At 38.5% G+C, this 14,523-nt stretch overlaps 1 protein-coding gene across 3 annotated transcripts in view; it reads left to right on the forward strand.

Moving 5' to 3' along the window:
• The window catches only part of CSPP1 (centrosome and spindle pole associated protein 1), a 105,640-nt gene that overhangs the window by 39,030 nt on the left and 52,087 nt on the right, over positions 1-14,523 (forward strand). For all 3 annotated transcript variants that reach the window (XM_058668710.1, XM_058668709.1, XM_058668708.1), the window contains exons 9-14: positions 2,809-2,907; positions 4,705-4,772; positions 9,082-9,175; positions 10,604-10,661; positions 12,223-12,431; positions 14,390-14,511. In XM_058668710.1, the coding sequence (XP_058524693.1) occupies positions 2,809-2,907; positions 4,705-4,772; positions 9,082-9,175; positions 10,604-10,661; positions 12,223-12,431; positions 14,390-14,511 (650 nt within the window). The remainder of the gene's footprint in view (positions 1-2,808; positions 2,908-4,704; positions 4,773-9,081; positions 9,176-10,603; positions 10,662-12,222; positions 12,432-14,389; positions 14,512-14,523) is intronic.

Raw genomic sequence — 14,523 nt, forward strand, 5'->3', positions numbered from 1 at the left:
AAAATAACCTAAATTTTTAAACTCTAGAGTGAACTTTGAAAAATTTAGAGTGAACTTTGCTTTATTAAGTTATTTACAGAGCCTAAAAACCTTTTAATGTGGGTACTTGAGGTACAACTAAAGAAAGATGAAAAAGAATTTAGGTATTATCCTCTGACAACTAACTGAAAATGCAGGAAGCTACAAGGTCTTGGGTAAATTTTAAAACAAATTTTTGTCAATGTTAAATTTACTTCTAGTATCCAAGTTATGCTTTTATGAAGTTGTAACCTGGAATGTCTGTCTTGTTAAAATTTTCATTTATATAAATACCTGTTTACTACATTAGCAGATTTAGGTTTTGTATGTTGTGTTATGGATGGGTTCACAGGATCATTCCCAAGTTGGTAATTCACTGGGAGGGCTCAGAGCACTGTGTGTTTGTATTCATAGCTGTGATTTCTTACAGAAGAAGAGTCCAGTGCAGAATCAGCAAAGGAAAAAGTTTATGGGGCAAAGTCCTAAGCAAACCACAATTTTTTTTTTAATTTAAACCTATTTTTTACTTGAAAGGCAGATATTTATAGAGAGCGGTCCTCCATTTCATGTTCACTTTCTAAGTGGATGCAGTGGCTGGAGCCGAGTCTGTCTGAAGCCAGGAGCTTCTCTTGTGGGTCTCCCTGGTGACTGCAGAGGTGCAAGGACTTGGGCCGTCATCTGCTGCCTTCCCAGGTGATAAACAGGTAGTAGAATCAAAAGTGGAGCCAGCAGGACATGAACCAGCACTCATATGGGATGTTGGCACCACAGGAATAAGAATAGCTTGCTGTGCCACCAGCTGGCGTTCTAACCATGCCTCGTGAGATGTTGGCATCACAGGAAGTGGCTCAACCTTCTGTGTCAGAATACCATCATGGTTAGTTGCAGATTTGCATTTGAGTTTATATTTAACTTTTTTTCAGTAGTAGAAATAGAGAATGACACTGAACTTATGTCATTTAAAAAATTGTATTTGGAAGGCAGAGTTGCAGAGAAAGAGGGAGAGAGAGCTTTCATCTTCTGATTTGCTCCCCAAATGACTGCAACAGCCAGGGCTGAAACTGGTCTGAAACCACAAACCAGGAGCTAGTAGCCTCTGGTCTTCCATGTGAGTGTAGGGCTGCAAGGACTTGGGCTATCCTCTGCTTCTTTTGCAGGCCGTAAGCCAGAACTTGAACTGGTGGAGTTCAAGTGGAGATGCTAGGACTTGAATTGGTGACCATATAGGATGCCCACATCACAGGCCGACTTAGCTTGCTATTCCATAGTTCCAACCCCACTTTTTTTTTGCAGATTTGTTTGTAAGAGTTAATAGGGAGGGAGAGACAGATCTGTCTGCAGGTTCACTTCCCATATGCCAAGATGGCTAGGGCTGGATCAGGCTGAAGTTGTGAGCCAACAACTTTATCCAAGTCTCCCATATGCATAGCAGGGCCTAAACACTTGAATTATTTTCCACTGCTTTTCCCATGTTGTTGGCTGGGTGAGACATTAGGCAGGTAGGGCATGAGCTGATGTCTGAATGGGATGCCAGTGTTATAGGTGGCAGCTTTACCGGTTTGCCACAGTGCTGGTACCCAGTATGTCACTTAAAGGGAAATCTGAACACGTAGGTTTCAGGTAAGTTAAAACACGCTGCTTTATGATGAAATAAATTTGAAAGTTCTATTTAAAAGACCTTAAAAGTATAAATGTTATTTGTCATAGCAAGTCCTTGTTATTACGATGAAAATCAGGTAAAATTTTTTTGACAGTTTTTATTGTCAGTGCCTTAAGTGGTGGAAACAAGAAAGAATTTTATGTTCCTGTTTATGAGGAGTGAAAAATTCCTTTGCTTGTAAAGCTAAAAATTACCAATTTGTTAATCTGACGATGAGATTCACCTAAAATATTCAATAGTACTTTAACAGCAGTTTTTTTTTTTCCTGGTAACTTTCTTTTGAGAAAAACAATATAGTCTGTTAACCATGTAAAGAAATTTGACTTTTGAAATGCTGATATTCGTGGATGCTAATAAATGCTGGTGTGAAAGTCATGTTGGTTTTGCCTGTGTGAGAAATTAAGATTAAAAAAAAAAAATCAATGTTTGCCAAATGGAAAAGAAAGGTCAGTGTAGTGAAACATTTTGGCCATTGTTTTCTAAAAAAAAATTTTTTTTTTAAAGAGCTGCTTTAATCTTCATTATTGTTTTTTATAATTTTGTGAGTAAAGTGAATTAATTTATATTCATGTTAACAGGGTGTTTAAAAGGTTTCCCATTCATCTGTTGATAATTATTTGTGATATAGCAAATGTTATGATATTATATTTCATTTGATGGTTAAAAATGTTGATCTGTAAAGTGGGATAATTGCATAAGTTTATCCATGAATTTTTAATTTCAGCTATAATACTTGTGAGTACTTAAGATGATGCTTGAATAATCAGTGCTTAAAATATTCCTTGACATATAGTAAGTGTTCAATTATTCACTTATTAAGTGAATGATAAAATGTATTTCATTAACTTGCTTTCATTTTTAAATGTTTCAACTTTGAAATTTTGAAATTCCGTAGTTTTCAGAAGTTTTGGAAAAAATGGGAAAAAAATGAAATCATACTTTTATTTGTTGTAGCCAGCAAGTCACATACATTTGGAACCTCTCGTTTTAGTTTTTGAATGCATTTATATAACCTCATTACAATGCTTTTTTCTCTTTAATATTCTGACCTGGAATGTTAAAATCCCAGCACTGTTGTGAGAGGGTCTGCTGTGTGGGGGGCAGGCTCTATAAGCTGATGTGTTTTTAAGGATGCACGGGAGCAGACGAGGGACTGGGTCACCTGTGGAGTATGACGGTGATGTCACAAAACAGTTAAACACACGCATTTCATCTGCTGGCAATAAAAGGTATAGTATGTTGTGTGAGTTATGCACCTGCCTAAAACTGGTTTACTGGAAAGAAGAAAGGCCATATTAACAGCTTTCCTTATTAGTGAGAAATGAGATAAAAATGTAGGGTCTAGTGCCATAGCCTGGTGGCTTAAATTCTTGCCTTGCATCTGCTGGGATCCCATATGGGCGCCGGTTCTAATTCTGGCTGCTCCACTTCCCATCCAGATCCCTGCTTGTGACCTCGGACAGCAGTAGGGAATGGCTCAAAGCCTTGGAACTCTGCACCTGGAAGAAGCTTTGGCTCCTGGCTTTAGACTAATTTAGCATCATTTGCTACAACCACTTGGGGAGTGAATCATCAGATGGAAGATCTTTCTCTCTGTCTCTCCTCCTCTCTGATATCTGACTTTCCAATAAAATAAATGTTAAAAAAATGCAGTAGTGGTAAATGAAAATTTAGAACTTTAGTTCATGGCATTCTTTTGAAGACATTTTTTTGATTATGATGTGTGCTAAAAGGATCTCAGCAAGTCCCTATTATATAAAGAATGTAAATGTATTTGAAACAAGGAAAGGAAATTCAATCAGTTTAATGGACTTTAAATAGTTTTCAGGATATTTGGTGTCACTGTGATATACCTTGACTGGAAATAAACAAAAAATAGGCATGTGATGTGAATTTTTGAAAACATTTTATTTTTAATGGAAAGTCAGATTTACAGAGAGAACAGACAGAAAGTTCCACCTGCTGGTTCACTGCCCAAAGGGCCACAATGGTCAGAGTTGAGCTGAGTCAAACCAGGAGCCTCTTCCGGTCTCCCAAGCAGGAGCAGGGTCCCAAGGCTTTGGACCATCCTCTGGTACTTTCCTTGGTCATAAGCAGGGAGCTGGATGGGAAGTGGAAGAGCTGGGACATGAACTGGCGCCCGTTAAGGTTCCCAGCACTCGGAGGCAGAGGATTAGCCAATTGAGCCATTATGCCTCGCTTGTTACAATTTTTTTTTCTCTCAGAACTTCTTAAATTTTGGCTTATTTGTTATTCATTATTATTTGGATAATTCTTATGCTTACTTGAAAAATTAGTGCTCATTGGTATTTCTGTCAAATAGGAATTGCATATATTTTATTTTGAATGTTCCTTTTTATAGTTTTTATCATTTGGTAACTTACATTTCATGATAAAAATTTCTGAATCTATAGTATAAAGTAATGATAATATTGTTATTTGTCAAGAAAAGAATTCGTTTTCTTTGATATTGTATAAACAGTGCTTAAATAAGAGAATATGTTTTCTAAATTTGTTTTCCTTACTGGACTTACATATTTGAAAAGGAGTTTTGAGAATCGAGAGAACTTGAAGAGCCAAATGAGACACAAAGGCCGTCTCTCCCTCTTTCTTTTCCTCTCTCTCTCCCTCTCTGTCTCACTCACTCCAGTTGCTATAGAAGCTGGGGCCGGGTTAGCCTGAAGCTGGTGTCAGAGACTCCATTTGAGTAGGCCGAGACCCCAGTTACTGAGTTCATATCTGTGCCTTGCCAGGTGCATTAGCCGGAAGCTGACAAAGTGGAGGTGGAACTTCATCTCAGGTCCTGTGACGGGACTGTCCCAGCTGCCTCACCCCCGACTGCCTGCTCTAAAGCTGTGGTTTTTGTAGTCTTGAATATGCTGCTAGTCTTAATGTATATTAATATAGGAATAATGGAGTCCATAGAACTTTTGAAGTCCTATAACTCAAATCTACATTTAACTATTTAAGTTTTGCTTCCAGAAAATGATGTGATTTGTTGACTCTGTCTCTGTCTTTGATTTTAGTGCTCAAGATAATGCACCATCCAAATCCAATCGAGAGATCTGTAGTCCTTTTGCGGGGATGCTGTTTGGTATGTAAGCAATTTGAACACATTGTGGCAGAATTTTTGTTTTTAGAGTACTCTATTGAATTTTTGCAGAATGTCTTATAAAAGCCTTCAATGAGAACTGAGTTTTAATTATTACCTCTTTTAATGCTAGTAGAAAACACTAAACACTTACTGGATGGTTACTTTTTTTTTTTAAGATTTATATTTGCTGGAAAGGCAGACACACAGAGAGAAGGAGAGACAGAGACAGAGATCTTCCGTCCACTGGTTCATTCCCCAAGTGGCCGGACCAGCTGGAGCTGAGCTGATCCGAAGCCAGGAGTTTGTTCCAGGTCTCCTTTACAGGTGCAGAGTCCCAAAGCTTTGGGCCATCTTCGACTGCCTTCCCAGGCCACAAGCAGGGAGCTGGATGGGAAGCAGGGCTGCAGGGATTAGAACTAGCGCCCATATGGGACACTGGCATGTGCAGTGTGAGGACTTAAGCCACTAGGCTATGGTTCTGGGCCTGGATGCTTTTTAAAGAGCTTTTAAAAATTTATTTTCATTTTATTTTAAAGCCAACAGAGAGACAGAGATAGATTTTTCTTTCCATTGGTTCACTTCCCAAATTCCTGCGAAAACCTCAGTTGGGTCAGGCTGAAGCCAGGAGCCCAGAATTTAATTTGGGTCTCAAGTGTATAATAGAGACTCAGGTACTTGAACCATTACTTGCTGCCTCCTTGGTTGCATTTTACCATGAAGTTAGATCTGAAATGGAGTGTCTGGGTTTCAAATCAGGCACTCGAGTATGAAATGTCTCTGTCCCAAGTAGTGTTCTTTTTAAAATATTATATACATAGTTGAGATGGATGCATGTCTGTGTGGGTCTGTGATTAGGGTGGGAAGGTTCAGGTACCTAGGAAAGTGGGTGGGACGGATGTTTCTGTTTCTGTTTTTTTTTTTTTCCTTCTTCTTCTTCTCCTGTGTCTACAGGGGAGGAGAAGAGGACTGCTTCTTGCTGTCTAAATGCATCGGCACTCAGGTATAGAGGATGGTCATGTGGTAACTCCTTAGAGACCCTAATGTGATGAGGAATGTTGTGGTGGTGTCGCTTGAGTAGTGTTGATAGCCGAGGGAAGTTGTTGGTTTCCTTATTCCAGGGTTGAGAAAAATCTTTCCAAGGTCCGTTGGTTAACAGAGTCCATCTTAGTGCATCCACAGATCCAGACATTTGCTACCAAGCTTGGCCAGGAGAATTGTCCAACCTGTTTTGCTTTCCATCTTCTGACAAGGCGGTTGATGTCACTTACTGGTCTAGATGAGCTGGCTGTCATATGTCCTGTGAGCATCTGGGCATGCTGGCCACTGCACAGGCATCAGTAACTGTGGAGGCCCAGTCCCAGTACATGCACTTCAGATTGGACCACATATCGTGGGTTTCCCCTGTGGCCAGGTTTTAAGTCCAGTGCTGTAATTTGGGTGTCCCCTTGGGGTATCTCCCAAGAAATCTTGCTTGGGGTGACCTCAGACGTGACTCTAGCCAGTACAAGGTCAGGTTTGTTTTGTCACTTGTACCGTCCAAAATGTATAACAGTTGATACAGCTGCCTGGTCATTTCTACTCCCTGCCCATAGCTCATGCAAACTGACAGGTGATATTGCTGCTTAGATCAGCCCAGCTCGCCACAGGCTCAGGCCTCACATACACCAGAAGATATCATCATCTAGACAGGGCAACCTCGAATAACCTCCACTGTGCCCACCCCCAGGCCCGGGTTTTCATGCATGTTGGCATGGCTCAGCCTTGCCCGTCTTAGTTGATGCATTTTTGACTGTGTGATCGAGGCCCTGACTTACTGGATGCTGAGTGGAAGCTACCCACAGCTCCTAGAGGCTCTCTGCCATCTCTTGCTGTGTAGACTTTCTCATCTGCTTGTTTTATAGTTCCAGCCAAGAGAATCCAGAATCACAGAGGACAAGCTCTTTTTCCAAGAGTTTTCATCTGATTCTATAGACCTATTCAAAATAATCCCCATTTTGATTAATTCAGTTAATTTATATGATGCCTTTAGTTATATTTTCAATTGTTACCTTTCCTGCTTAGTTTGCTGAATGGACTTTTCTCTGTGAATGCATTGACTTGTGCACAGTAAAGTATAGTGGGATCTCTCTGGATTTCCAAAATTTTTTATGCTTTTCTAACTTTCAGCCATTTTAATTTTTTTTTTTTTTTAAAGATTTATTCATTTCATTACAGCCAGATATACACAGAGGAGGAGAGACAGAGAGGAAGATCTTCCGTCCGATAATTCACTCCCCAAGTGAGCCACAACGGGCCAATGCGCGCCGATCCGAAGCCAGGAACCCGGAACCTCCTCCAGGTCTCCCACGCGGGTGCAGGGTCCCAATGCATTGGGCCGTCCTCAACTGCTTTCCCAGGCCACAAGCAGGGAGCTGGATGGGAAGCAGGGTTGCCGGGATTAGAACCAGCGTCCATATGGAATCCTGGCACGTTCAAGGCAAGGACTTAAGCCACTAGGCCACGACACTGGGCCCAAAAATGAATAAATCTTTAAAAATGTTTTCTTGAGCAGATAGAAGTAAAAATTCTGTAAGATTAAAATGGCAGCGTGACCTAGCAGCTAAAGTCCTCGCCTTGAAAGCCCCAGGATCCCATATGGACGCCGGTTCTGGTCCCGCCAGCTCTACTTCCCATCCAACTCCCTGTTTGTGGCCTGGGAAGGCAGTCGAAGATGGCCCAGAGCTTTGGGACTCTGCACCTGTAAGGGAGACCCGGAAGAGGATCTGGGCTCCTGGCTTCGGATTGGCGCTGCACCAGCCATTGTGGTCACTTGGGGAGTGGATCATCGGATGTTAGATATTTGTTTCTGTCTCTCCTCGTCTTTGTATATATCTGACTCTGCAATAAAAATAAATATATCTTAAAAAAAATTTATTTACTTGAAAGGTAGACTTGCAATGAGAGAGAGAGAAATTTTCCATATACTGGTTTATTCTCCAAAATGACTACATTGACTAGAAATGGACTAGATAGAGGCCGGGAAGCATGACCTTCTTGATGTCTCCCATGTGGGTGCAGGGACCCAAATCCTTGGGTCATCACTTGATGCTTTCTCCGGCACATTAGCTGGGAGATGGATCAGAAGTGTAGCAGCCAGATCTCAGACTGGGTGCCCAGAAGGAATGCTGGTGTTTCAGGTGGTAGCTTTATCCACTATACCTCTGCACTGACCTGAGGAAACTGTTGTTTTTCTATTTGTTCAATTTAGGCTAGATTCTTGACTGTGTTTGAGTTTGCCTTCTTTATGCCTTGTAAATTTGCACTATCTAGAAAACAGTTATTTTGTGTGTTTTGCTCATTATGAAACATTATGTCTTGGTATTACATGGTTAGAAGTGGAGTTGAGATAGCTACATTGATTCTAAAAAACACTGTTTTATATAATTTGTGTTGCCTTCGTGCCCACCTGATCAGCTGTATAGCCATTGATGGTTGGGAGACCAGTTATTTAGGTTGTGGAGAAAATACTGTCTCAATTACATTAAAAAAATAATGGGTGCAAGGTCCCAAGGATTTGGGCCTTCTTCTACTTCTTTCCCAGGCCACAAGCAGGGAGCTGGATGGGAAGTGGGGCAGCTGGAATATGAATGGGTGCCCATATGGAATCCTGGAACAAGCAAGCAGAAGACTTTGGCCACTAGGCTATTGTGCCAGGCCCGCATGTGAATTTTTTTAAATCTGTATTTCTTTGTGTGTTCAGTAATTACTTTTTGATAAAGTTGAAAATGGAATTCTGGGGTGAGTTTTGTGACAACAGCAAGTTAAGCCATAGCCTGCAATGCTGGCATCCCATCTGACTGTTGGTTCAAGTCCTGAGTGTTCCATCTAGCTCTTTGGCTAATGTACATGGGAAATCAGCATAAGATAGCTTAAGTCCTTGGGCCCCTGGCATCCAAGTGGGAAACCTGCATTGAGTTCCAGGCTAGCTTGGCTTTGGCCTCACCCATATCCCACAGCCCCACTTCCTGTCCAGCTTCCTACTTGTGGCATTGGAAAGCAGTCGAGGACAGCCCAAAGCCTTGGGACCCTGCACCCATATGGGAAATCTAGAGGAAACTCCAGGTTCCTGTCTTCAGACTGGCTCAGTTATGGCCGTTGCAACTACTTGAGGGGTGAATAATCGAATGGAAGGTCTTTCTCCCTGTCTCTCCTCCTCTCCGTATATCTGACTTTCCAATAAAAATGAATCTTAAACTTTTCTTGAGTTTCTACCTTCATATGATACTTAAAATTTCAGAGTTTTTTTTTTTTTAACTTAATCACTATGTAGGAGGTGAAGATCGAGAAGTTATTCAGAAAAGAAAAGAGAAATATAGACTGGAGCTGTTGGAGCAAATGGCTGAGCAACAGAAGAATAAGAAACGGTAATGAAAGGTTTTCAGTTTTCTGGAATTGGAATTTAAAGTACACCTATATAAAAATATCATGAGTGATTATTTTTTTCTCCCATGATTTTGATTTATGAATTATTTATATTTTGGTTTCAACATTATGAAACAGGGAAAATAAATACTATGGAAGTGTTTACTTGTAGTAGGTGGTGGGTGAAACTACATGAAATTTGTGGAAAGAGGGAATGAAAGTAAGTTTAGGGTCTGGCAATGTGGTGCTGTGGGTTAACTTGCTGTCTGCACACCAGCATCCCGTATGAACAGTGTGCCAGTCTCTGCTTCTCTGCTTCTGAATCAGTTCACTGCTAATGCACCCTGCAAAGCAGTGGAGGTGGCTCAAGTATCTGGGCTCTTGCCATTCAAGTGCATGACCCAGTAGACTTCCATTCTTCTGTATATGGTCTCACCGAACTCTATGAGTCAGTGAATGGAAGATCTCTCTCTGTCTCTTTCTCTTTTCTCTTGGTAACTCTGCCTTTCACATAAATATTTTTTAAAAATTAGAGAATATTTTATTTGGCTGTAAAAATTGGGAAATATATAGTTGGTTTTTCATAGTTTATTTCATGAGTTTTTTGACAGCTGTTTGTGTGTTTGGGTTTATTTGCTTTTTACAGCAAAATAAATTTGTGTTTTCATTCCATTTTCCTATAACAGGCCTTTTGCTGTACTGACTTCCTCACTTTTGAATAGCATTTAATTTTATCAACATGCCAGTTGGACTATCCTGTATATGGTATCACATAAACTTTTGTATCGTTTTAAAGCTGGAATCGGAATAACATACGTACATGAAAAAAGTAACCATTGTAAATCATAGGCGTTTATGATGCATACTAGTCTCAGTATTTATAATCTTCCTTGGAGAAGTACTCCTCATGTTACAGTTTAAATTAGGAATAGGTATCTAGCTTTGGCAGAATTTTGAGACTGTCATTGTTGAGTTGTGCCTTTCCCTTTTGTTTTGAAGCTGTTAATTGTGACTTTATCCATCGTGAGCCTCATTTTATTCAATGCTCTTAGAAATATGTAGTTATATTTAAATCACTACCCGTTTAAAGTGAAAATATGCAGGTACCCTAAAAGAGACTTTGATTGTTTTATTTTCTTCTTTTAGTCTCTGTGGACTTCATTACTTCAGTCCTCTAGGTTTTGCTTTAGAGATTCTTAGTCTACATTGATTAGGTGTATGAATTTAGTTTGATTTGCATCAAGCTAGAAAATTTGTTTTTTGGTATTGTTCGCGTCTTCCATATCAGTTAGAGGAATTAATCATATTTGGAGATGCCTTTATAGAGTTTGTGAGTTTTTCTTATTGATGATGATAATTTTGATAGCTATTATTGTAACTTTTTAATATATAAATTTAAGTTTTTTTTTACTTCCTTTCTTTGTTTCTAGAGAAAAAGATTTAGAGCTCAGAGTGGCTGCTTCTGGAGCACAGGATCCTGAGAAGTCGGTAAGGGTGGTTGGTGTCTGTCGGTGTTCAACCCTTCATTCGGATAAGCCGCACCTGTGGTGGCTGCTGGCGCCAGCGTCAGAGTAGATGTTACTGATGGGAGCTGTGATAGCATCAGTTAGATTCTTGTACAGTTTAAGGCTTTTTCCTATTACATCCCCAAGATGATTTTTTATTTTTCAGTTATTTATCATTTTTTTGCTTAAATTTTTCCTATTTTTTTGTCCTTTTTTTTTTTTTGTTTAAATTTGTCCTATTTTTCCCAGGAGAAGATGATCTCAGTTAAGTTTATAAGTGATGTTAATGTCTTTGAGTATGTTCAATTTGTGTTAGAATGATTTTAGAAGAAATTGATAACATTAATTCTAGTCTTTAAGCATCTTAGTAATTTATTTTAAAAGTGGATGACTTTATTTTTAATTTTGCTATTCTCATCATTAAGTGGAGTGAATCACGTTGCAGTTAGGTAAGGAGGAGGTTTACTGTTTGTTGCTTCTAGCACAGTATATTTGCTGAGACAACTTTTTGTTTCATTCTTAAATGATGATTGAAGTAGTTAATTTCATTCAAAGTTCATTCTTTAAAAAGAACAGAACAACATAAAATTATTCACTGATAGGCAACTTTTGATGTACTTACACTCAGCTTATATATTCCATGAATTATCTATTTAAGAACATTTGCTACTGTGCCATCATTACTCCCTTTGTGTTTCTGATTGCTTCTGGAATAACATTTTTTTCATTAGTCTCAGAAATCTTTCTTGATAGGATAACTGTGGCAGAACAGAGTTAAATTCTAAAGCTATATATATTGTTACATGTTTCATACAGCTTTTGTAATCAAAACTTCCTTTTAAAAACTTGAGTTTTGTAATGTATTTTTATGTCTGATTTTAAAATGTGACAGACTTGTTTTTCTTTGAATTGAAACCTCTGAAGAATGTCAGGTTGATTCATGCGAGTAAATAAGTAAATATTAAGAGATTGTGCTTAAGACAGCTACTGTGAGTTTTACTGTTGATTTGCAGATCTTAGAAAAGAGCATATAAGTGATGTTTTGGGAATGGGATTAAAAAACTATGGCCTATTGCCTATTTTTGTAAATACATGTTCTGTAGTAGAGCCCTGCGCATTGGTATCCATATGCTTGTTGTTATTTAGTGCTATGGCTGAGTCAGGTAGTGGTGGAGAGATCTGCAGAGGATATTACATTTACCGGCAGCATTTGCTGATCCCATTCTATCTATTTTAATATTACAAATGGCTATTGAATAGAGAATTAGTATAGTATTGTAGTATAATATAGATAATTGTATTTAAAATAGCTGCCGCTTTGATAATTTATGAATAGTGAGGCCTCTTGCGGTTTGAATACTTAGAGAATCTCAGTTATCCATTTATAAAGTAAGAATTAGATTTTCAAAAATTCTTAGATGTGTACATTTCTGTTACTCTGTGCCTCTCTGAAGTGCCTGCCAGAATAAATGGTCTTTTGAGGTCCCTTTTACGTTGAAATTTATGATTATATGTAACAAATAGACTTATTTTCTTTGTTTTAGCCTGATAGACTACAGCAGTTTAGTGTGGCGCCAAGGCACTTTGAAGAGATGATTCCTCCTGAAAGACCTAGAGTAGCTTTCCAGACACCTCTCCCTCCTCTGTCTGCCCAGTCTGTCCCACCCATCCCATCACTTCAGGCTCTTCCATCCCAGAATGAAGATTTGTACAGTGGACTCGGCAGCACCCTTGGTGAAATGGTGCCTCCCAGGTGCTTGTTTAAAATGTTTTGTGTTTGGGACTTAGGTAAGGTATTTCTATGTTTTATATTCAGAAGGATGTTGCTGAAGCAGATATGTTTCAAGCATTCTGAACAATTAGTAACTTTATAAATGGTCTTGAAACTTGATTTTGTTATTGGTCTGTGCTGTTATAAAGACACAGGAAATCCTTGTAACAGTCTTCTTGTTTTAGAGCTGATTTGGTATTTTTAAATTGATGGAGTGCATTTTAATACTTAGTTTTAAGCCATTTATTTGTACGATCTGTTAACATGCAAAAGCTATCTCAACTTTGTTATTTCCACTTGGCAAACATTGAATTCTTCCTTCAGCCTATGGAGAAAAAAGTTTCTAATATGACTCTTACATAAATGCAGTTTTGTTGTAGCTTTTTTTCCTTTATCTCTGTTTTCTGTGATTACTTGGGGGCTATGTGACTCAGCTGCCTGTAATATTAAGTGTGGAAGGCTCTAAAACCTGTAACAGAGGCATGACTGTAACCATTTAATTTCTATAGGAAATAAGCATCATGACACCTGTGCTATAATTTTCTTTGTAGGATATGAGCTGATTTTTGTCTCACTGCTAATGCACTAATTATAGGAATTTATTTACATGTACAGATGTTTTGCACATTGATGGTTTCTAAGCTACGTTGGTCTTTTATTTACTACTAATGAATCATGAAACTGTATTTAGTGATATTTATCTGGAGCTTAGTTTAGTCTTACAGCTTCCAAATTTGACTTGGAAGGATTGGAATTATGGAGCTCTGTATGGTGATAAAAACATTGAGATTACACGGGAACTGAAATGGCTGGATTTGGCATCTGGATTTTGGGGAAAAAAAATCATACCTTTCTTGAACTTCAGGTTTCTAATTTGTTAAAAAAGAAAGAAAGAAAAATATATGTTTTATCATAGTTACAGTTAGGAGTAAATCATAAATCTCTAAAATTTAAGATTTAATGATATATCTCTCACTACAATCACTCACCTTCTTTGTTGTATGTTTGAAGTGAGGCTGGTAAGGTTGCACACCTTAAGTGATAGTGAATGTGCAAAAATATTCACTACTGAAGAGAACTTTAGTCTGTAGCTCTTCACAGTTGTAGTAGATGCCAAGGGGTGAGTGTGTTAAGATACGTTCAACAGTTATAATCTAGAATTCTTCAGCTTTCTGTTCATCTAAATTTTATATTCTGAAGAAATATCTGGCATTTTTACTATTGGGAAATAATACATTGGTAGAAATACAGAAATATCTACTCACCAGTAACAAACCACGGAATTAGAGGCTCTCAAAAGTTTTAAATTCATGAAATACCGAAGATTCTGTCAGCAGTGTTTACTGTTGAGATTGAAATCATTTTAATCACATTATGGTTGCCTTCCTCTGAAATAGCAATGCATTTTATGGTTCAACAGCACACTGTTTCCTCCAAATGGTATTATGTTTATTTTTGGGGTTTCCAGCTCTGTGCCTTTTCTTAGATTGTATTCCTGTGCCTGTTCTGGCTTGCTCTACTAACGTGACTCAAACATTGCTTCTCCTCAAAGACCTTCCTCTGCCCTGCTCATCTCCCTGATGGGATTGAAATGTGTGTGCCTATAGCTGTTTCTTTGGCTGTAATTGTTATATTTCTATGTTACTCCTGAAGGACAGGGACCAGATCTGTCATTGTTTGATATTGACATAGGTAGTTGATATTAATTGATTGAATGTTAATCTTAGTTTTTGTCTTACATAAACATGATACAAGAAATTGTGAATTTTTACTCTATCACTTGCTCTTTGTGTCATAGTTTTTGATGAGTGAGTGGAACAAGGTGGTGGCTTTTTCTAGTGTAGTGGCTAGATTTTAAGTAATATTTTTTAGAATAATACCTTCATTTAAAAATTACATCAAAATATGAAAAGTCTTTTTTTGTTTTTCTTTTGATACAGGATTGCACCTGTGCCTCCACCTCCTCTAATACCCCCTCTGGCTGCCAACTATAGAACTCCTTATGACGATGCCTACTATTTTTATGGTGCCAGAAATACTTTGGATCCCACTCTTGCTTACTGTGAGTTACCTA

The sequence above is a fragment of the Ochotona princeps genome, chromosome 9 (assembly GCF_030435755.1).
Source record: "Ochotona princeps isolate mOchPri1 chromosome 9, mOchPri1.hap1, whole genome shotgun sequence".
Classification (NCBI taxonomy): domain Eukaryota; kingdom Metazoa; phylum Chordata; class Mammalia; order Lagomorpha; family Ochotonidae; genus Ochotona; species Ochotona princeps.